The sequence below is a fragment of the Coturnix japonica genome, chromosome 1 (assembly GCF_054131305.1).
Source record: "Coturnix japonica strain WE chromosome 1, WE-NBRP24, whole genome shotgun sequence".
In the NCBI taxonomy this organism is placed as follows: Eukaryota; Metazoa; Chordata; class Aves; order Galliformes; family Phasianidae; genus Coturnix; species Coturnix japonica.
The window spans coordinates 34257155-34282506 of record NC_140663.1 but is presented as its reverse complement, the minus strand read 5'-3'; the positions used below and the strand labels follow the sequence as shown (position 1 = coordinate 34282506).

Sequence of the window (25352 nt, the reverse complement as noted above, 5' to 3'; positions counted from 1 at the left end):
ATTTGGCTCAAATAATACAATTTTATGTAATAACTTTCCAACTACTTCAGCCTAATGGGGCACATATAAAACTGGAGTTTACTGTACTGTGATGTAATTGGAAACTGAACTGTGAGAAATCCCTTAGTAGTCTGCAGCAAGATAAAATCTTATAATTCCCAGTGGAATATCAAGTCAACTCTGCTACATGTTAGAAAAACATGAACACTGAGAAAATTAAACTTGGGCTTGCCTGTCTCATTTGGATTTACTTGTTGTCTCAAGCATTTTCTCTCCCTCCATGAAACCCAGTGGAGTTTCATTTCTATGTATATAAATGAGGTGTTAATGGCCAACTTTTGAAGTTCGAAGTAAAGTTTTTTAATTACTTTTCTTTCATACGTAGTATTTGGCAAGATCCTCGGCCAGTTCAATATAAAGGGCGAGTCAAAACTTGATGATGAAGGGAAAAAAACAAAAAGCAATAGCAGAGACTGTGTAGCTGCACAACCACAGAAATAACATGGAGAATAATTTCATCAATTCTTATGTCAGACTCCACAGAAAGATCTGTCAAACAAGATCCTGAGTTTTCTAAGTGCTACACTGTATTAATACCACTGTTTAATTTATTTTATTTTTCCAGGATTAATAAATGAGTCAAGTGCTAAGACTGTGTTGCCTAATTACACTAATGATACAGAATACAATGCAATGTATTTTTTCCAAGTGTTGCATAATTCCAAGATTCATCTGCACACAGATCCTATTTCCAGGGATTCTCAATGTGAAGCTCAGTGGGTCAGAACAAATATGACAGAAGGCTCTCTCCAAAGTTACACACTCAGCTTTCTACAGAAGTCTGGAGGTTCAGACTGGCTTGAAAGCCACATGAAATACACATAGTTATCTTCACTCATTTGTCTTGACCAACAAAGACCTTTAGAAAAACAAATGGCGCATAGACAAGATTCTGAAATTGGCATATATTGTTAATAAACATTCTACAGAAAGGAGGAGAAAACTCAAATTCCCTGAGAAGTTGTACCTAAATCTTAGAGCACGATTTTTATTTCCAGGATCCGTGGACAGATTAAATCAGTGTCTGGCTGCTCATTAATGACAAGTAATATTGAAAGGCTTCCAGCATGACTCGTCTTTCATTAAAAAGGATACAGAAAAAAATGGGTTTGGTCAGATTACAGTAAAGTCATGTGATGACGAATCACCCTGAAGCAGTTGAAGAAATTATTGTGTCCCATTTGAAGTTACCACCCAGCTAATAACATACTGCATTACTCCTACTTCTACCCACAGATTTTATCCTCTGGGCTTCTATTAGTCTTTATTGCTTTCCTCTGGTCTATTCTGCCTTTTTGTCATTCTGAGAATGGAAAGTATTTTAACCTCCTGCAAAAAATAAATTAAAAAATAGAAGCACAAATGAATGAGAAGCGAATGATGCCTTCAGTTATGCAGAGACAACAGATGCCTCCCTCCTTCAGCTGTGGCTGACTGAACACTTGGTCTTGCATAATGAACATGAACATCTGGACAACAACTATCTGATATACCTATGTACTCCCAAATGAAATGCTCTTCCATACCTGATACATCTGACACATGAGTAACACAGCCACCCACATGAAGTGAAAAACACTGTTCAGAAACATCCAAAACATCCAAGGAGAACAGGTAGCAATCTGTGTAATATAGGTCCAAAATCCATCCTTTGCGTAACTCGTCTCACAGTGGAAACCCCAGTCTAGGGAAAAAAGAAAGCAACAAACACCATACAGAAGATTTAAGTTATGTTTACTATACAACAACATAAACCTCACATCAGAACACATTGCATGAAATATGAAAACAGCGGTGTACCAAAAGAGTTTTACTTGTTCTGGCTTCTTTTTTCAAGTCACTCAATATATGACATAGGCACAGACATGGCCGTGAGGAAGACAAAGAAACAGGACAAGAAAACATCTTTTAAGTTAAGTTACCAAGGGAAATAATTAAAATGCAGTTTAATTCCTGAATAAAAAACATCAAAAACTCTGATACGGCAAAACCCTGTATAAATACTTTATCTCCTGTCACGGATTTTTAGGTAATTAAAAACAAAACAAAACAAACAAACCCCACACATTTACTCACAAGAGATACATCCATAAATCATCCAGCAGATCATAAATAGCAGGAAGAACAAGTATCCCATAAAATAGCGATGATTCCCCGCTCCTAAAGTTGCACAAGAACAACAGAGATCAAATTACTCCACTTTCAGAAGACAAAACACACTAGGAAGCTTAATTTCCTATTATAGGTAACCTCATTCATGAGTTAATACAATTATTAATATACAACATTTAGAACAACGTCGTTAACAGCTTTACAGAACCCAGAACAAAGAGGAATTACACATCAATATGTAATTTTTTTTTAGAATGACAGCAGAAGAAAAATTATCAGACTACAGAGTTCTTAAAATAAACAGGAAGATGAGACAAATGTATGACCTGTGACTGTAACAACTTAACTTGAAGCTTAGCTTCAAGTGTGTTTAAGCCCAACCAAAAACATTTAGCAAAAGTCAGATAAAAACTGAACAGACAAGGCCTAATTTGCTGGCTACCATAACAAATGGCACAAAAACAAGTACAACATTTTAACTGAAGTTAAAAACAAGAAAAACTGGTTTTTAGAAGAATGCTCTATTTTAAACATTAGTATAGCTAAGATGATGTCTCTTATGCAAGCAGGCCCTAATTTTGAAGGACTCAACCTTCCATCTATAAAATACATCCACTGTATTAACCTTCTAACGGCATCAGGCTGTAAGCTAAACCCACAGAGACTGCAGTGGGCTACAAAGATTCAGCTGTCATCATCTACAAGCAAACTATTTACTTCATCATATCAGATGTTTGGCCTGCTAAACTGAGAACATCCTCTGGAGGCAGAAAATAATCAAGTGCTTTCTGCAAGCAAATTGAATGACTACATGAAAATGTTGAGGAAAACCACACATAAACACAAGCTAGACTGGGTGCGAGACATTTCCTTGAGTATCAAACAAGTTCCATTGGATGTAAAATACGCTACAACATTGCTTTCATTCAGCTAAGAGTACGCACAAGGAGTGTTGGGAATGCCCTAAGGTATTGCTACCACTTTTGGAACTGTTCAGTTTCATAAAAACAAATTCAAGACCAGAAAGTTGCATGGTCTGACCAACGCATCCACCTGATATGGAATTCAATGAAATGTTCCTTTCAGTAGCAACTCCTGTCTGAGATACTGAACCAAATTCTACTTAACTGGAGAGCCCATTATTTGGTGAAAATATACATCTATGTGTGCACAGCCTTGGTCACTATTAAGACTGGAAAAGTAGAGAATCCACCTTTCTTTTGCATCTTACTTAAGACTAAGTAAAACACAGCACTGTATACTACAGGTTCTCCTTGGACTAACAGGAAAGCAGTGAGTGACTTCCCAGATAATACAATGCACTAAGAACAGATGTTAATTTCTTCTATATAGTTTTGATTATATATATAGATAGTAGAGATTTCTGTCACAAGTCTACAGTTTGCATTTGAAATGGCATTTGCTTAACATTAAGTTTAAAAGTGAGAAATACTTTTTTTGTTTTAGTAAACAACCACCTGTGAAATGCATTTGGTTGTTCTGATACTCCATTAGAAAGATGGGTACGATCAGTCACCTTCAGAGACCCGCTCACTGCAACATTCATGACATTTTTTGCAGATATGATGAAAATAACTTGTCCTTATTGCCGAACTTCTTTTTTTGTTTTAAGCCTGTCCTTTTCATCTGTTTGCATAGCAAATAAACCCCAAAGAATTTATTTTTACAGTGTCTGCACACACTCTTTCCTCAACCTTATCTTTGGTAAAATTCTTGTCCTTTTAACACATTTGAAGACTATACAAAACATTTCCAAATTTAACCTTTCCATCATAATTCATGTTTTTCTTCTTGGGAAACATGCCACAGATGCAATTTTAAGAATGGATTCTGTTTTGTAATCCTGTGCTCACAGTCACCACCTAGGAACTGGAGGCAGAAAAGCCATATAAGGTCATTAGACCATCATTCCCTTCCCATGGTGTGACTCCTCATTTTTTTTCCCAGCATACTTTCAAGTTTCCTCATGTTTACTTTTATTAACAGTTATCCTGATTTGTTCAGGACCAAGAAGGTTTTGCTTTTTCATCTCCAATGTTTCTGGGGAAAAAACAAAACCAATCACCACCACCACTGTTAAGAAAACACCAACCAAACAAGAAAAAGTCCACTGTGTTACCTCTACCTACCCTAGTCCTGCTACTCACATACTCTCCTGTTAGACACAAACTAAGGTCTCTCTTTTCCCTCTCCACCCAATTTTTATGCTTTTCAAATTTTACTGCTTAAAGCTCTGGGTCTTTCTGTCCCACTGACAAGTACTTCTCAGCACTCTCGCAAAGCAAATATCAAACTGCCACTTGATGCTGTCTTCAAAATCTGAGCTTATGCCCACTCAGCCTTTTTGGTTTTGTTCATACAAGATTTCTTAGATCTTCACTGTAAAACATCTATAATATAAATCAAAAGTAACTCATAGAGTGACAACAGTAGGAAATGAAAAAGAGAATGGAATAACTCAAGCCCATCTCCATGAGGTTTCAGTGATGCTTTATTAATAAATCAAATGTCAGCACTGTCCTGTTCCCTAAGAACAACCAAACTACAGTGACTAAATGTTATTATTAATACTTGAAAGGACTACAATGTCGATGAATCCAGGTCCTAATTCCTCCCCAAGACTGAATTTACCTCTACTCATGTCTTTTTTTTAAAGAAAGAAAGAAAAAAGAAATGAAGCAGTCGTATTCATTTTCTAGCTGTGAAGCCCCTGCATAATATTGGCTTTCAAGTAAGCTTTTCAAGAAGGTTTTTCAAGAAGGAAGACGGGGAATTGCAGCATTTAGAGACTACATTCCCATTCTGTATCAGTTCTTTATATCACTACTAGGGAGAAAAAATGAAATTCATTCTGGGAACTAGAGGGTGGAAGGTGAGGGGGTCAAAAAGAGAAAAATATCTCAGTCATAAGCCATTCTGTATCTAACTACTGTAACTGCATTTTTGAATGCATACACTTTCCCATTAGAAAACTGTTAGTAAAGATTTTGTATTAGGCAAATGGATAAAGAGTCAGTTGTGGAATCAGTAAATATTCTTATTGTAGAAAGAAAAGATTAAAAGCCTAACTGACTTTTTAAATTACTAAAATTTAAGTTAGTATAAAAAGTTAGCATAAATACACATATAAGAAACTGAATTAGACAGATAACAATTGTGAATCTGGGTATAAAACAGACAGTACAGGTAAGACTAACACAGAGAATCGCGTATAGAAAGAAAATTTAGGACCAATATTAAAAATGATCTTCCTTCTACCAAAAGTCCTCTATGGTTTTTCTGCCAACTCACTTTCATTGTGAAAGAAGAACAGGCAAAATCCCATACAACACACAAGATAATTTCCAGAAGCATTTGCCTTCTTTATCAGACAGTGCAAAGACATTGTATTTCAGAAGATCACTTACCTACACAATTACCCACCCACGGGCAGTGGTGATCAAACTTTGCTATACATCGATTGCATACACCACAGTGTTTAGACCTCACTGGCTTCCGTATCTGCAATGATTATTAACGTTTGTAAGGAACACAAAAAAGTCAGTTTAATGCAAAATAACTTATTTTGTTAACTCCTCAGATAACTTCAACTTTTAACATGATCCTAGCTATTCACCTCAACCTATACATTATTTAACACAAACACATGCACGCTACAACCTTAATTGCCTATATAAATGATTTTTTTTCCCCCACAGTTCTATCCCCTCCAGCTCTTGAGCTTTGTATAGCAACCAATTTCATTTCAGCTTCTCAGCGATGAAAGTACAGAACGAGTTCCAGTTCCATGATTCTGTCAGCAATATTCATAATGAAGGCCTAAACTGTTCTGCTTATTTTCTAAAGGCAGGAATGCTATTCAGCAACTGCAGCTCAAAACTCTTGATTACTCTCAACAATTTTTTTTTCAAGTTCATGTTTTGAAAGAAATATAAAATAGCAACAAAGAAAGAAGATCTGATATTAAGCATTTGGAGATATACACACATCACAATTGTAAGTTGCCACATTTGTACATCATACTCCAGATTTGATTTTAAGAATATAACATCATTTGTGTTCTACTTAGCTCAGAGCATTAAACTGTAATACTGACTGCCCTGATAATTACAAAGTTGTCTTATTTTTAAAAAGAAATACATTCATTTATTATGAATACTTTTCTTCCTTACTGCTGCAAGAAGCTTTTTGTGTCAATTATGTTATTATTTGAAAATACTGCATGAATTAAAGATTGCAAATAAATTTTGCCCTTTATATGGAATTAGTGAGTACTGTGCTTTAGGCACAGTAAAAAAAAAAAAAAAATATATATATATATATACTACCAAGCAGGTACTGCAGAATATACTGAGGTCCAGACTTCCTGTCTCTGCAAGTTCTACTATGGTCTGCAGGGAAAAAAAAAAAAAAAAAGAAGATGAAATAGAATTTAGCATACGAACAAATGTTGACAACAAATAACGTGTCTGACTCAAAGGCTGTGAACTCTACAAATTTCAGGCACTCTCTACATACAGGAGCAAGTTAAACTTAGTAGAAACTGATTTTAAACATACTCTGTTAATCCAGTGTTAAGTGCACTCCCTCAGTATCTACTTCATTGATGGAACAGCAGAAACCTACAACTCTGTTATACGCTTTCCAACAAATTCCAAAATTCAGCAGCTGTCTCACATGAGACTTTTAAATGACACTTGCCACATACGGAAAATATCCTGAAAGCATCTTCTGCCAAAATAGGCTTTCTTGATCCAGAAGGAATTCACTCAGCATAAACTGCCTAACACTAAACAGAACTATTGCTCCCTTTCAAACCACATATAGCTTACGCATTAACATGGTTTTTCATTGGAGAAGCAGTAATGTGGTTCTCATAGGTATTATTTCATCACAGCAATAAAACTGTCACTTCCCTAACAAGATGACAAGCACTAACTTCACTGAAGGTGTAGAAGTTTTCCCCACAATTAATTAGTCAGGAAACATTTATGGGATTATTTGCCTCAAAGTACATGATAAAAGCTACAGTCAACAGTCCAGGGGTGTCTTAGTGCTTCTCCTGCTGATCTAAGGTGAACAAGGGACAGTCTTAAATTTTCTAACATTTCTTAACTAAGCTCTGAAAGTTGGACTTTTCTTTTGCTTTTCTTGCTTCCAATTACTTTTGGTGCAATATTCATCTCCATCAAAGCAACCTTCCAGACTCTCACTCCATGCACCCACAAGTAGTTTCACTGACTCCAGTGGGAGTTTGCACTGTACTACACACTAGCGAGAAGATACACAAAGGAATTTACATGCGATGCTCAACCCTGGAGTTCACTATAGCCAAAGGAAACATCCTAAAACTCACGAGAACAGAGCTGGCAAGGTGTATGTAAAGTGCTTTCAAATCAAGCTTTCCTTAGAACATACAACACAGAGGGATCCGGAAGGACATGTTACAAACACACTTTTGTGCTTTGTGAGCGCTGGATCTACCTTCTGTGCTTTCAAATTATTAACATTTAACTGTGAAAACTGACTTCTTCCTTTAAGAAAAATTCTGGTTATTTTGTAATGCAGAAATGCTATATAAAAAAAAAAATAAATGACATGACATATCATCCAAAGAATAAACATCTGAAAATGCTGCTTACTGCAGCATTTCCAAACATCCTTAACTTGGGTCATATGGAGCTAGAAGAACCTTCTTCTTACTCATTCAAAAGCTAAGGGCAAACTTAGTGTAAACACACTTGGAGACCAATTATGAAAATATGACAAAGTACTACAGTGCACCCAGTTAAGACATAGCCTACAGAGAGGCCAATAATAAATCAGTTTACACTTGGGTTAGTTGCAAGATAAAAAATCCAGAACATTAACAATGATAAACATCTAAATAAGGAAGTTGCCTTTTACAATTCCTATACAGTTCAACAAGGTTTTTGTACCCACGTATAACTAGTGCACGTAGATAAAATGAATTGCATGTTTGTGCGATGTGGTGTATCTGCACCAATAGGCAGTTGTGGACTTAATTTAGCCCTGCTGAAGGAAGAGAATTTAGCCTGGGTTTTATTTTGGCAAATCTGCAATAACAGGAAATTTGCACAGAAAATTTGCACACTGATGAACAAAACTCAGTAACAATCTATCAGAAAAAAAGTCATTCAAGCCATCACAACCATCTTGTAAAGATCTTTATCACTTCCTAAGGCCATGACTCAGAGTGGCTTTACGGTGATACACATAGCTGTTTTCCACAAGTGAGTGAGGAACAGAACCACAGAACTCAGCTTTTGTTGCTACATGAGCTTCTAGAAAACTCAGAACAAAACAAAACAAACATGTTCCTGGTGCTTTTATATATTTGGCATGGTCAATGCTCAGTTTGGCTGCTGAAAACGCATAGAGATTAGAAGAAATGTCATTAGTGCTACGAAGCATTAAATCTCATAAGATCATCAATATTTTCTCTAATATTTATTTATTTATTTTTAAATCAAGACAGCCAGTGGTTTTGGCTGTTTTATACTTAAAATCTTCAACAACTTAACGCTTTTAATTACAAACGTAAGGAGAACTAGAGGTGCTTTAAAGTCTGTACAATTTTTACAGCATCAAACAAGCAACACATAACCCAGAATGAGTCACTTCTTACATTAAGGTAAAATTCTAAATCTTTACATTTCATCCAATGACTTTTTAAACTTTCTCTACTGAAAACCTAAATTGATTTTTTTTTTTGTTTTTTTCTTATTGAGAACAACCTAAACGCAGCTTTGGGCTGGTTAGACTTGAATGCTTATTGTGAACAGAAGACAGAAACCTGGGAGACAAGCAAAAGGAAATATTCAGTATTTTCAACACTTTCTATACAACCCTTTCTTGACATGCCATGCATCATACAGCACACTCCAACCAACTGGCAGAAGGCAGCTGAAGAACAAGTCCGACATGCTCACAGCTTTACCTTTTTCTTTTGTTCTTCTGTGGCTTTGATGATTCCTGGATCAGATTTCCAGGATTTTCCAAAATTGTAGAAAAGTGCAACGCTATTAGCAAGGAATGGAAGATGGATAAAGAAAAAATTGAGATGTGTTCAAAGTCAAGGAATTTAAAGTTTAGAACTGAACTTCCTCTTGAAAACACTCTAATAATTCTGAAATGAAACAAAGACGATGCCTTCGCCTGTAATAACAATACTCAAAGTTGACCTTCTTTTTTTGTATTCAGCATTTTCTATTGCTCAAAATCCCAAACTCGTGTTTATAAAACGTCCCCTATGAGATACTTCTAAAGTACTTAGATCTCTAGAAATGGCAGTTCAGTTTTTGTAATTATTTTCCTCTTTAAATAAATTCCATTAAATTTATCTTCTCAAAAGTATTTCCTGTTTTCACAATAAACATTTCAAAGTTCTATTTATAAAAATCATCATTTGACTAATAAGTCTTCAATGGTTTCAAATTCCAGTTAGATGACAGAAACTCCTGTTTCCAGCCTTTTAAGGAACTGTACTAAATGGAACAATGCTGGACTGTGATCATGAATCATGTCACAACAATCAGTTATCTCCAAGAAAAGTACTATTTGGACCCTGGTCCCATCATATGGCAGTACCCATATTTCACACCAATGAAGCTTATTTTTAACATTCTAATACATCTAATTCTTAAAAAAACAAACATAAGACTCAGAGGTCCCAGGACATGTTTATGAAATCCATTTACCATATTAAGACAGAAAATAACCATTAGGTTTAAAATATATTTCCTGTGTTGAATGATCCTCCATAACATGCATAGCCTTACAGCATTTGACATTTCTTCACAGAATTAGAACATTTCTTAACAATGACGTTGGAAAAGCAAACCCTTCCAGATATGCCTCTGCCCCTAAAACTGAAAAATTAAGAGTATTTACTGTTCAATAACCCTATGGAGGACTTGACCAACACTAAAGATACCTGCCAGCTGTCATTCATAAGTGCAATGAGATGCCATACCTGACAAAGCTCCAGGTAAAAAGGATAACAGTTATTCTGCCACAAAATGTTGCACAAACTATTTTGTTACTCTGACAATTTTGTTACCTGGATGAATATTACTCTCTACTTAGGTAGTCACTGAGACTTCCATAATTAAATCTTAATATGGAAGTGTTTGCGTTACAAAAAACCTCTGCATACAAACATAAAGCGTTATGAAGTGGCAATTTGTATGGAACTGGTATATAAGGCTTTAAAATCTACTTAATAAAGGCATTTTTGCAAGCTTTAGTAAAAATTGGATTTTGAAGCTAGAATAGATGTTCAAATACATTCCACTATGTACCTATAAATATATTCTACTCTGTTTGTATTCTTGGAAAAACAGATTAAGAAAGGCATTAAAAAGTATTAGAAAAATATCACAAAAACCATTTGTAAATAAATCTATGTGGCATAGATATAAGCAAATATTAACTGAAAGAAAATTAAAGTTCTGAAGAATAGCAATAAACCTCTCAAATCCTTCTGCAATGCTCTGGTGTCATGGAAGAACCCTACAATGCAATTAGGGCCTCTTTTGTACTTATTAAATCATAGAATCAAATAATGGATTGTGTTGGAATGGACCTTTAAGGCCATTTAGCTCCAACTCCTCTGCCATGAGCAGGGTCATCTCCCACTAGATCAGGTAGCCCAAAATCCCATCCAACCTGGTCCTGGAGCACTTCCATGACCTTCCCAGGCACAGAGGAGAGGTTGACCACTCAGTGGCTCCCAGGGTTTCCCTTTCTAACCCTTCTAAATATGAGGGAGATGTTTCTCTTTTTCTTCTCATTGAAGTCTAATTGTTAATGTATTTAAAAACAACAATGACAAAAAAAACCCACTTCTGTTTCCCTGTTCTGCTGGGGGAAGGAAGTGGCTGTAAATTTTCAATAAGAATACTGGCAAATGAAATAAAAATCATAGTCATGTATGTGATACAGTAGAATGTTCGTACTAACTTATTAAAGACTCACCTTTCCTCTAATAAACTGTTTCCCGCAAGTTTCATAGAACCATAGAATTACAAGGTTGGAAAGGACCTACAAGATCATCCAGTCCAACTGTCCTCCCATTACCAACAAACCACTAAACCACATCTCGTAGCTAGTACTTTGTAATAGGAAAAAAAAACCAACCATCTATACTATAAACTGAACAAAGTTCTATTTAATACATTACAGATGAAAAGCTCTGACTTCAGTATATGTACAATCTACTTTCTTCCTCTTTTTCTTCTAAGTTTACCTGCTGCCAAAACTAAGCTGGTTCCACATATTTTTATAGCTTAAGAGAAATTAAATTTTCTATATAATACTCATGCTGTCATTGAGCTTCATTTTGTCATTGAGCTTCATTTGCTGCAACAGTGAAAACATTGCATTAAAAATACCTTAACCAGACATCTGTTACAAACAATAAAGGTACAGCAAAAAAAAGTTATGGACCATTCCTAATTACTATACGTCATGTCTAGACTTTTAAAAAGGACAGGAGAAAAGACAATTTATTTTCTACCTAATAAAATGCTTTTATAACATTAAGGTTTTTGTTTTTAACTGATCAAAATTAGTACAATGTGACATGTCTATGGATTCAAGCCACAGGAAATTCAGCAGGTAGAATTCTTCCACATCTGCCCTTCCTCCATCTTACTCTGTAAAATACATAGGAAAGCCTAAGAAACTCTAACACAAACTCTAAATTTTGCCTTTTACCATGGTGGTGTGAGATAAATGTAATGCTGACAGATCTAAATTGTGGCAGATAAATACCATAGACAGGAGATGCTGGGAGATCACATAAGAAGGGTGATTTACGTACCAGCAAGCTACAACTACATAAATGATGAAGGCTGAAAACTAAAACCTTCAAACAAACCCAAAATATCTCTCATAAATTTTAAACAGAACTGGGATGAAAATTACCCAGAGCCTGATGAAGAAAGGATATTAAGAACTGTGCTTTCCAGGACATTCCTCGAATCTAGTGTAGACAAACAACTCTGACTGTGAGATTCACTTTACCTACCTTCAGTCACTCAGCAACATACAGAATCACAGGGGTTATGAGGGGACCCCTCAACAGTAAGTAAAGCCACTTCCAGTTGTCAGCATAAAGACCCTTAATTCAGACAAACAGAGCCATACAATTTCTTCTTCTTTTCTTTTTTTTTTTTTTAAATTATGAATTCTCCTCTGACATTTACTTCCAAAGAGATCACAGCAACTTGTATCACAAACATCTCTCAAAATTCTCCATACATAACAAAATCCTTGTAACTTTGCATTAGCAATCCACTAAGGAATTGGCTCTCCAGAGACAGTGCCTCATTTTGCCCTAACATCCTCATTTGCAACTGCGCAAAGAAAAACCCTTTACCATATTAATGGCTGAAAAAACATGATACAACATTTACCTCTGGCACCATACTGACCTTCTGCCTTTTACAAGGTTTCCCCACTTTTTACTGAGAGATGAAGCAGAAACAACCACAAAACGCTTCCTACCCTCAGTCACAATTAATAAGGTTATATAAGAACAACAGGCTGAATATCATTCCAGGAAACCACTTGGAACCTAAAGACTGCCTCATTAGAAAGAAACAAAACCAAACAAGCAATCCCCATCCCATTCCAAACCCCGTGAGTGTCACAAACATGCCATCAGCTATTTTTTTATCCTGATCTGCTGACTATTTAGAATGGCCCAAACTAATGCCAATTCCTTGTATCACCGTTACACATCATACAATAGACTGAAACCAAGCCAGAGCGAGCATTACATACCAAGATGTTCCCTTCTACTAACTACAAAGCCAATAACAAATTCTTTTTTCCTAAAGATCTGCAGCTAGCATCAGACGTCAGATCAACCCTATGAGGAGAGGGCTAAGGAAGCTGGGGCTGTTTAGTCTGGGGAAAAGGAGGCTGAGGGGAGACCTTACTGCCGTCTTCCAGTACCTGAAAGGTGCTTACTGGTGACAAGTGACAGGACGAAGGGAAATGGCCTCAAGTTGAGCCAGGGCAAGTTTAGGTTGGATATTAGGAAGCACTTCTTTACAGAAAGAGTAGTTAAGTACTGGAATAGGCTCCCCAGGGGGGCGGTTGAATCGCCATCCCTGGATGTGTTTAAGAGCTGTTTGGATGTGGTGCTCAGGGGTATGATTTTGCAGAGGGTTTTTAAAGTTAGGGTACTATGTAACTATAGCTGTGGTTCTTCAAGGTCTTTTCCAACCTGGGTAATTCTATGATTCTATGAACACAAGCTAATGAAGCTGCCAATTCGTAATAGCTGTACATTCAGATCCATGCCTATAGGTATACAAGAGGTCTCATATAGCTACATATTTATTAGATGATATCCATGTTTACCAGCTAAGATCAGCAAGGCCTCTACATCTGACCTCTGTTCTCTATTTATAAAGAAAAATCCCTCACTTTCCATAAAGTAATTGACTCACAAACACCCCACAGATTTCTACTTTTTAAATGGAAGATATGGACAGCTGAAACTGGAGATCATATTTTTTCCACATTTAGATTCCTTCAGAAACAAAGTCACTGTTGCTCCCTTTCTCCAGGTAAAGCTTTTGTTTTTGCTTTTATTTATTTATTTATTTATTTATTTGTTTGTGTTGTGCTTTCTTAATGGACACCTTTACATATTGATACTATGTGGGTTTCTGTTTTTTTTACTGTTTAACTGCACCAAATAACTTGTTAATAATTTTAAAATATCAAAGAACAGCTTGGGTTGGAAGGGACCTTAGGGTCCATCCAGTTATAGCTCCCTGCCATGGGCAGGGCTGTCACCCACCAGCTCAGGCTGCCCAGGATCCTGTCCAACCTAGCCCTGAATAGCTCCAGAGATGGCGCATCCACAGCTTCTCTATGCAGCTGTGCCACTGCATCAGGGCCTCCTGAGTATGCTACGGTAACAGCTTTGTGAAAGCATCAAAATAATCATGCACACTCTTAGAACCAGTTTTAACAACTATCTCTAATTGAAATAATGTTTTCCTTTACTTAAAAAACATCAATACACAAAGCACGCCAGTCATAAGGATAACCAACAAAGTATTAGTCAATGACAAATTTTTAACAATTTTGAGTTATTTGCCTTGCATCTCAGTACTTCAGCATTGCAAGCGCTGCACCACACCAAAAGATCATAATGAAAGAAAATCATACCCTCAAAATTGCATTAAATGGAAACATCAGGAAGAAGAAAAAAAATCCTGTGATTATTTTGGGTTTCAGCAATCCCTGATATCTTAAAAATAAATAAATAAGTAAACAAAAAGCAGCAAAATAACCTCAAACACAACAAGCTCCATTTGTTTAGCTCTAACTTGAAGATGGCATGAACAACTGACAAAGGAACTCAATACATCTGCCCTGAATTTCTATAGGACGTAAGAGAATGTTCTACCTATAAAATACTAAAGAAAAGGAACGAAATACTCTATGGATTTATCATTATTTTAAGTGCAATTTCAATGCATTTTTCCTCTTTAAAAATAAAATTAAAATACAGTGATTCTGTGTGGAGGATTATTATTATTCTCCCCAGGGAGGTGGTTGAATCGCCATCCCTGGATGTGTTTAAGAGCCGTTTGGATGTGGTGCTCAGGGATATGATTTAGCAGAGGGTTTTTAGAGCTAGGGTACTACGGTTAGGCTGTGGTTGGACCTGATGATCTTCAAGGTCTTTTCCAACCTGGGTAATTCTATAATTCTATGATTATTAAACCCTGCTCTGCAAACAGAATAAGACAAACTAAGAGAGCAGGACAACTATCCTTCATTACAGGCAAAACAGCAGAAGGGAAGTGTAAATGCATGGTTCAGGAATTTCTGAACTGCTATAAAGAAGAGTGTTCTATTTTAACAAATAAATCAGTCTCAGAAAATACAAAGAAAACTCAATCAAATGGAAACATGCACAAAATCAAGGGCACTACATTCATATAAATTGTTCAAATTTACTTTCAAGATTGGTCTTCAAATGACACATCATTAAGTCTTGTAATTTATAGAACAATTTATTTTCCACACGACAATCCTTAAACTCAAGAAATTACACTGCTCATCTTTAGTTTTGTATGTTCCTTGTGAAAAGGAAAAGGGCTTCTACTGCCCTTTTCTGCCTCATTAGGATTAAAGCCAGCAGACTAGATGCTGTTTCAGACACCTTCAACAAATCTATAAGAAAAGAGAATTCTTAACAAATACTTGAATATTAAAGTGATGCTCACAGCAATAAAGACTTTCATACTACTTGTAATGTTACATCTGAAGTTCCAGGAAGGCATCACTTGACAGTTTAAAAGTTAGAAACACTATTCCCGAGCAAAATATTGTCACAGTTCATGAAAATGACTAGGACAGGTTTCATCATCGGAGGAACATTACAGAGTATAAAGTAGTGCTCTGCTCTGCTGTAAGTAATTATATAAAGCTGTAAAAATACAAGAATCTTTTCCCCAACCACAGCATTGTGCCTCATGCTATAAAAATAGAACAGGCATGCAATTTCTTTCTTTCTTTTTTTTTTTTCTTCTTCAATAAAGCTACAGGGCAATTTTCCAGAAGAAGAATGGATCTGGAATCTTATTACAAAGACTTCCAATTTAAAATCATCAATTAAAGGAAGATGGCCCCAAGTACTGTCTCCAAAGCTGCTTGTCACATAGAATTGTGTCAGCTCTAATGAATGCAATCAGTAGAAACTGAAACTTTCAGACTACTTTTGTGTCTCAAAAAGCTTTTGCGAAGGTTTTGAGACAACTTAAATTACAGAAGCAGTACAGTATCTTATTGATTTTCTCAAGTCATGCTTTCAGATTAGTTACTTACCTATGCTTACTACTTCTGGTTAACAATACACATTACCCGGTGACAAACTTTAAGTTATATTAACCAGGACGGCTATCAGAAATAAAAATCTGAGCAAGCTGGTATGTATGAAAGACATCAGTTTTCATTGGAATATGAAAAAACTATACAGTACAGGAAAACTATCTCACAAGCTAGCCACAAGACACAGCTTTTCACATCAAGATGGAGGCCATCACCATGCTGTTTTGGCTGTAGAAGCAATTCTAATCCAATGAAGGACTCCAACTTAAAACTAAGCACATACTTACATACAGTTCAAGATGATGTTATGCTAGCACACAAAAGCTTTTCAAGGCAGCTCAGCATTTGCTACTTAACCACGAGTTCCTAAACAAACTCTATAAGGTATAAGAAAGATCAGAAATGAGACGGTGCAGTTGTTAAACCTGCCTGAGAAAGTTTTATTTCACTACTTGTCAGAAGTCAGGCACATCTTCTTACCAAAGAATAACAGAGAAAGCAACTTCACTCTAAAGGCACAGTGTATTCAGACTATCCACTCCATTCTGTCAGACACGGAAAATTACACTTCCATCTTAAATGAAAACCACAAGCTAAGATCAAAAAACATACAGAGGAGATAATGAAAGGATTGCATTGCTACTACCTTGTTTCATGGTATAATTCCTCTGAAACTGAAAAACCCTTTCCAGGAAATCGAAGAATGACAAAATATCCCAAGTTAGAAGGGACCCACCAGGATCACCAAGTGCAACTTCTAATTCCACAAAGGACCACACAAAATCAAACCCTATGTCTGAGAGCACTGTCCTAACACCCCTTGAACTTTACCAGCTTGGGGCTGCGTCCACTGCCCTGGGCAGCCTGTTCCAGGGCCCAACCATCCCCTGGTGAAGAACCTTCCCCTAACCTCCAATCTGATCATCCCCTAACTCAGCTCCACGCCATTCTCTTGTCACTGTCACTGAGAGCAGAGCTCAGTGCTGCCTCTCTGCTCCCTTCTTGAGGAGTTGTATACCACGAGGCCTCCCCCCTCAGCTCCTATGCCCTGGGCTGAACAAACCAACGGACCTCAGCTGCTCCTCACACATTTTGCCTTCAGACCTCTCCCCATCTTCGTAGCCCTCCTTTGGATGATCTCCAGATTATTATGGTGCCCGAAACTGCACAGCTTACGACCAATATCCATCATAAATATTAAATTCACTTCAACTATTTGCAAGCATTAAACGTTTTGTTTTGTTTTTTTTTAAAAAAAACAACACTAAACGTCTATTCAATTTTTAAGTTATTGTAATTAAAATACAAAAGAAAGTTGTTTAAAAAATTCAGTATGCTTCCTTAGGGGGCAAAGGGACATTTTTAATTGGACTCTGAAACAATTTCTAACCAAGTGAATATACAAGTTCATGTCTAGGCAGACAGTCAAAAAAATGAAAAGATGGGCGTATTCTGTAATCAAGTATTGCTAATGCATCCATCTTCAAAGACTGAATATACAGTTAAACCAAATTTATCTACAGTATGCATGAAACAAAATTTGTAAAACCTGTAAGTACTACTCACAAAGTTAACTCCAGTAGAACACAGATCAAACTGCCTACTGTTTTGTTGTGAAGTTAAAATTCATCAGCTCACAGCCACAGCATATCTTACAGGCTTGCTTACATTTCCCCACTTAAACTTGCAAAGCATAGGAGATTTAGCAGACTGCTGTAAAGCAGTTCTGAGGAAAATCTTCTGCTTTCTGAAACATAACATTATCATCACATTTTCAAAGCACAAAAAATAATTACCAACAAGACAAAAAACAATTTTTCATGGAGACAGTCTTTCAAAATTTTAAGTAGTAAACTTACACTTCCATGTAGAATAACCCTGGCTATTACCTCATACTACTAACATGAAGAAAATATTTCTGTACACAGAAAAGGATATCATTCCAAAACCAGAAGAACCACGTCACATACATCCAGAATTTCGTTGCCAAGTATATTCCAAGAGGCAATGCACTGTGCATGGAGTGATCAAAGAATGACCTGTAGAGCAGAAGCGACATCACAGTTAAGTTTGTTGTACATTCATTTTTTAAGTAAACCTCCATACTAAATACATCAGGCAAACATGATCTGAACGTCCTGGGCAAGATAACAGAGATACGTATTTTACAGTAAAATAAAACACCAATAGTTGATTTAAGAAAAATCCATTAAAAAGTCTCAGCTTATACTGACTCATCATCACTTTAATATCATCTCATAACATTTCCTTATCTGATTTAAGAATAATATCTTTGTTACATGCACTAAAATGAAAATGCCCAGTCTTCTCAACAGGAAAAAAAAAAAAGTTCAGTTTGTTTTTAAATTGTTCATAATATTGGAAAACCCATGTTTTCCCTGTTGCTATTTTGGAAAGTACCATGGTTCACTGAGTATAACACTTCATAAGCCAACAACGCTTCAAGAAGGAAAAGGTTTAAGAGACTTTGGTGTTATCGGCCTACATACTTGACATATTTCTGATTCTTGAATCTTTCACTTCTGTAAGAGCTTCTAATAGAAAAATCAGAGGAAATCTGGTACTTCCCATAACAATAGATTTGCCAGTTTCCAAGACTGAGTGCTACTACATCAACCAAAACAAAAACCAAGCCATCAGAATTATTTTTACCTTCTCATTCTCTCCATTTTAAAGGATATTCTGCACAGAATTTGAATTTAGTTGGGATTTAGTAGCTGTCACTCTTCTAATATAAGCTTCCTAAATCTTTTGATAAAATCCTGTAAGGCTAAGGTGATGAGTTAAGGTGGTAAATAAAATGCGAATATAAATTAAGATACACAGCAGTCACACTGCAGTAACTATTCTTTCAGGGACTCCTATACACTTGTTTTTTGTGAATGGAATAGGGAAGAAAACAGAGCTAAGCAGATTAGCTAAAATTCAAAAGGCATAGGAAATATTACTACAATAATAGCAAAAGTTTTATTCAAATCTCTACGCTTTGAAAATCATGCATAACCAAACATTAAGCAAAGGATAAGAAATAACATTAATCCTGAGCAGGTATCAAGCAGATCAAAAATAGAACAGAAATGATGACAACACACATCTTGAGTAACTGAAATGTCATCCCTGCCTGTAGGAAGTATGGCTGAGGATTTGCATTACCAAGTGATCTAGCAGTAGAAGGAGGTCACTAGATTGAACAGCTTCAGATAACTAAAAGACTGACCAGATTTTCTCAAAGGTCTTTCAGAGACATGAGTCTGATGAACACCCCTCCCATATATATTAAGATCATTTAGATTCCATGAACTTGTTTTAGGAAGCAGAAAATTTTAGTTTCCTCTGCACAGAAAGGAAGGAGGAGAAAGTGATTCTAAAAAACATGATATTCAATGCCAGAAAAGGAGATAGCTTCTAAGTTCAATTATATGTCAGGTTCTTCTATACACAAAACACAGGATAAAGAAAAGCAAAGAAGATGTCTAAGGACACTGAAAATCTGCTAGAGTACACCTGTGCGTGCACACATTTATGTACATCTACAGTCACTTAAGTAATCACAAACACATTTAAAGCTCTCTGTAATCAGTTAACAAATCAACATTATTAAAAAGCAGCCACTTTCTTTAGTCACCTCTTTGCACAAAAACGGGGTTTTGATAGCATACTTGCACAGGTCTTTTTTTTCTGTCCCTGTAGCTTTTCCCATGATTGTTTTCTATACAGTTTACACTGATAACTCTTTGTCAGACAGACATTCAGCACCCTCCTCTGGAGGATGACTGAATTTCTGCTTTTCTGTTAGCTTCTATAAGCTCAGTGTAATTCAGCCAAGGTAATTCCATGTGTTCTCAAGACAACGGAACAAAGATGCACAAGATCTTTCCAAGGAAAAATGACACAAATAAGTAAATAAAGCAGCATGTCTAAAAACCACATGAAAAACAAATCTATCTATCCAACAAACGTGATGCCAAAATATACTTCTTGTATGCATGCTAAGCAGACAGTATCCTGATGAAACACTTACTTTGAAAGAAACTGCACCATAGCCCAAACACCACCATACATCAGCCCTTTAATGAGCCAAGAATCAATGTCTAGGTCTGCTATGAACCCAACGAGCCAAATAACTAGGAAGGGAGTTCCCAGCATCACCTTCTGTCGGAATTCCTATATAGAAACAAATATCTGTAAGTAATGCTACTTTTAGGAACAGATTGTATAATAACATTCTATAATAAAAAGGACAGTCACAAAAACTTGTATCAAGTTTTTTTTGTTTGTTTGTTTTAAATCAACCTATATTTATGTATCTGCAGTATATATGCAAAAAAAAAAGTTCCTAAACTCTGTAACAAATTAACTATTTATAAGAAAAACCTTTTAGAGATTTTACTACTAATCCCGAATAAAGGCAATAGCAGTTCTTTTTTAAAAGCATTGAAATGCAGCAAGCTACTATAGACTATAGTGCAGATAATCTCAGGTAGCATTAAAGACTGAAGCGTTATAAGAAATAGACTGCCAAACAGAAGACTCTGTGAAGAAAGACAGGTCATATTATGTAGGTACAATTCCTGCTTAAGGAACTTTCAACTTTTTCTGGATACTGAAAGTGCACGCGTGCAGATAATGCAGCGCACAAATCACAGAAGGGCCATATTTGTTGTATTACTGTATGGCCATACAATTACAGCAGAGGCTGTAACCAGTGCTGTAATAATCAAGATGCAATGCCTAAATCAAGAAACAATTATAAACTACAGATACACTTAATACCCAGCACAGTATTCTCACCAATGAGAAAACATTAACAGTACACAAGCCCTCAGACTTTGAGCAAACAGACAGTTCTTCATGCTAGAGTAACCCTTTATGCACACATTTCTAGTCTCCTCCTCTCCACAGTATCAGATAATAACGTGATCAAAAAAAGGCCTCCACATTAAAGACTCTGACAACATTGTAAGTCTGTCAGCACAACTGCTTTAGTCACTGGACACAAAATACTACCTAACAGTGAGGAGATCAGAATTCTGGATATCTAAAACTATGTCTTCCCTTACATACTTGAGAATTAGCTGCGTAATAATCTTGGATTTGCCCCAGCAGTACAACTGCTTGGCACTTTCTTAATGTGTAAGCAGCACAAATGCTAAAAGTTACAGTGAAGGCTTATGGTGGGTTGCAGTTTTGTTGCTTTTGTTTGCTCTGGTGTTTTATTTTTCTTTTGTAATTATTTTTAGCATAAAAAGACAGCATTTCCTAACTAAAATGTGGGGAATATGCATTACTGAATTGCTTACCCTAAACAAACATAACTCCACCTTCCCACCAAAGTCAGCAGTAACACTGACTTATGTTATAAGTGCTATGCTACTTCTCACCTTATCAGCCTTTAGTTTCCTCAGAAAGGATGGACTGTCATATCCCTTAGCCTGTCTTGCTTCCTGTAGGTGATTGATCATCCAAACGTTTTTCCTCTGTTTTGCTAGATCGAGTGGTGATTCTCCCTGCCGAGAGCATAAAAGTAGGAAAAAAACTGATTTAAAAATAAAATGAATTCAAAGCACTTTTGAAACAGAATTCTGGCATTATTTCTTTTTTAATTTATTTTTTACTTTACAGCATACTTGACACCAATCATCATTCATTCATCATTCCTTTTGATCTTTTTCACGCTCTTATAACTATACAGATATAACCATACAATCAAACAGAATATTAAGTAATACTGACAATACATGTCTTGACATAGTAGTAATTGTTGCCTTTGGCATAACATATCTGTTTCCTTGCTCTATACACAGCCCACCAGTCTGCAAAAGAAAGACTGTGTTTCCTCCTTAGCTATTGACAGGCAGCAGAAATCCAGCAAAGAAATAGAGCTCACAACCCACTGGATCATGGAAACTCTCCCAGTCTAAAGCCTGACTTGAGTTAATTCTCTGCTTTCCTGGCAGAGTGAAGTTACTAATACAATAGAATATTTTAAATAAAGATTATTTTTTTCCCCAAAAAGTTTAATGTTCTAAATCTGTCTAGTTAATGAAGATCAAGGAAGAAAATGGGAAAGAATTAACTGATTGCTCGAGTATAACTTATTCTATAAGTCTGAGCTTTGATGCTTGGCTTGTGCTTCACGTACTTTGGGTGCAAAGCCAGCAACAGTTCATGCTTTCACATTCCCTACATTAAGAGAACTGACAGACAAAGCAAAAAGAGAAAGAGATATACAGGGGCCAAAGGTGCCTAACAGACTGATTTGATATCACTGCTTTTTAAACTTTCAGGAAGAGAGCTTAATGAAAGCTACCGACTGCGTCTAAAATTATAGAGGAGGCAAGAGACAACCAATTGCAGGTACCTCCAGCTTCAGTTTTGCATTTGACTCCTCCTCTCTTCTACTGGAGTTAAATCCCCTCCTAAACAAAGCACTCATGGAGGCTTGAAAAATGGCTGAATCCTCCATCGCTTGGCCCCCTCCTAAAAAAAAAGTGAGACAGGTACCAGAAACTGAAATTACCCACAAAGGGCAATCATTACTATAGACAGAAGAGGTGTCAAAAACAAAAAAGACAGTTAGCTATCTATATGCCACAGAAAGACTTAACTGTCACCTTTGCCTTTGAAATCTAGCTCCAAATCGCTAAAAGGGCAAACAGCATAAACTACAGATTATGAGGTGAAGTGTTTTGCTGACTAACACGATCTTGCAGGCGGCCTGTCCAAAAAATTCAACTTCCAAAATCGCTAAGAAAAGGATATTCTTTTGACAGATGATTAGGAAACAGGCTGAGGCTCTTGATTCTCAGCAGAAATGTCTGAAATCAAACTATGGTGCCTGCCTCACCACAAAATTTAATGGCATCTCATTTTGAATTGCTAGTATCTGGAAAACTCCAGACATCATGTGTTTTTAATTTTTTCTTAAGACCACTTTATATTTCCAGACCATAAAGATTACCTGTGGACAAGCAATTCTCTCTGGGAGCTCATCTCCCAAGTAAATCCTGAAGTTGCCTTGGGGTCCAGCTGAGCATCCCTTCCACTAGAGGGCCATGAGACACCTAGGAACTGCCTAGATAAAAAGATTGAGGGAGCTTTAAAGAAATCTTTGACTATGCGTCTAATCATCTGGGTACTTTAATATTTTCCTTGTATTCAAAGGGATGGATAGGTGACTTGCTTAAAAAGCAATTAAAAAAATCAGGGATCTTGGTCCACTAAACAACTTGGACTGCCAGAAATCAATTACGTTCCAAGAGTATATATTTTAAGTGATTAGACAGAAAGAATTTTCTGAAGCGTCATTACCATAGGGAACTTTACATGTAGACTTCCACAGACAAACCTATGGATACACTGCATAATCAACAAACTACACCTAATATCTATTCAGCAATGTATTAAAAAATTTTGTTAATTATTTAATTCCAATTATTAGCTGAGTTCTTAAGAAATCCTGACCTCATCTGCTCAGTCTGTCTGCTAGTAAGGCCAGACACTTAAAAAAACCACACAACTCTCCCCTGACTACTAACAAGCTTCCAATTGCAATTGCAATCTGGGTCTCAAAAGAAAGAAAATTAAAAAAAAAAAAACAAAACCTATCTTACTACCAACAGAAAATTGTTATTCTCTCGTGCAGCATAATACAAATCCGATAAACAACAAAAACAGGACAAATCCACTTCGATTCACTTGGAACAACTGTACCTACGATATATACACATTCAGCTGTTAATAACCCACAATGTCGCTTTATATCGTTTTACTTCCAAAATGGACCTTCTCTCTCTCTCTCTCTCCTTTTCCATGTTTCTTTATTCTCCAAACTATCCAGTTTTATTCAGGAATAACAGTGTGATTGTGCTTTTCTTTTAGGTCTCCTCCACTATAGCATTCAAACTATCATGCAACATAAAAGCTTACTGAGATGACTGGTTCCAACCTAACCCAAAACTAGAAAGCCAACAACACGCAGTTTTCTAACATAGGCTGCCTCGAGCTAATAACAAAAAGGTCAAAATTAATAAATAAAATTTCATCCATTTCATAATCTGAAAAAAGACAAAGGTGTATCAACTGGTTTATTTCTTCAACTGCAGCTGCCTTTGCTGGTTTTGGTCAATTTCATGACCTATCTGAAGAAAGGACTCCAATACTGCTACGGAAATCTAGGAATTACTTCATTAGGAAGAAGTTTCTCATTATTTCTTTTATTTCTAAAGAAATACGAGCCACTTCAAAAGCAGTCTTTCTGCTGAATTTTTTATTTCATTTTATTTATTTTTTTTTTTGCTGAACAGTCAAATGAGAAGCACAAAAACCAGTTTCTACATATCTAAAGAAATCAAACCAAGTTTCATGTCTATTATGTGCTTGCGATGAACATACAATAAATCACCCCAAACAACACCCTTTATAGATACTGACAGGATCGTGAAACTACCCCTGCTAGAAGCATTCTGACATCTAAATATCCTAGAAACTGAGAGGAAAGCATACGAGTAATCCTGACTCCACTGCAGATAACGAAACCAGGCACGCGTCTTCTGGCATGACTGGAAAGACATCATGATCCAGCAGGTTCAGAAGCCTATTTTTCCTACTGACTGCTGCTGTCTGTCAATAATGTAACTGCTGCAGGCTAGCTGGTATCATTTCAGTTGGCCAAACATATTAATTGTATTACGGATTGCACAAGAGTCCAGAAACGTAGATAAAGTGAGGACTTTAGGTGAACTAATCAGTTTGTCAAGGGAAGCAAGTTATGACACACTGATCTTTTTTCCCCACACAAAAAAAAACCTAGTTATTAATTTTTACCATTAGGTGGCACAGAGAAGAGCTTCTTAACAGTTTATAAGAAGTGTGGCTAAATTACGATTTGTCTCACAGCTGACCTCATAGACTAGGAAGCATATCTGCATTAATACATAACTATTGCATGTAGAACCTAAAAATCTATAAGTAAAATTAAAATGCATCCCTAACAACACTATTACATGCTGTTGAAGAGAATGGATGAATGGCTTTGTTTGCCTTAAGCACACTTCTATTATTTGTTCCAACTGAAGTAAGGCCCGGCCATCTTAACAGGTAGGAAAAATGGTGAAAGGTCAAATTAATTAGATATATAATGTTTTGTAAATACAGGTGTAGACCTGTATTTTTTGCAGTCTATTTATAACAATTATAATATTCAATATTAGGTGAAAAATACAAATATTTGAAGAGAAAGGGGATAGTGG

General features: G+C 36.2%; 1 protein-coding gene across 5 annotated transcripts in view; it reads right to left on the bottom strand.

The window, feature by feature from the left end:
- ZDHHC17 (zDHHC palmitoyltransferase 17) overlaps positions 1-25352 on the bottom strand; it is a 65021-nt gene that overhangs the window by 5100 nt on the left and 34569 nt on the right. For 2 of the 5 annotated variants that reach the window (XM_085537257.1, XM_085537262.1), the window contains exons 8-16: positions 22463-22581; positions 21483-21608; positions 20123-20265; positions 18019-18119; positions 9155-9279; positions 6522-6584; positions 5601-5694; positions 2137-2220; positions 1587-1744 (exon numbers count right to left, since the gene is read on the bottom strand). In XM_085537257.1, the coding sequence (XP_085393383.1) occupies positions 1587-1744; positions 2137-2220; positions 5601-5694; positions 6522-6584; positions 9155-9279; positions 18019-18119; positions 20123-20265; positions 21483-21608; positions 22463-22567 (999 nt within the window). In that variant the 5' untranslated portion in view covers positions 22568-22581. Of the gene's footprint in view, positions 1-1586; positions 1745-2136; positions 2221-5600; positions 5695-6521; positions 6585-9154; positions 9280-18018; positions 18120-20122; positions 20266-21482; positions 21609-22462; positions 22582-23062; positions 23179-25352 lie in introns of those variants that run through there. The other 3 variants (XM_015856976.3, XM_085537255.1, XM_085537263.1) reach the window with 2 other exon arrangements.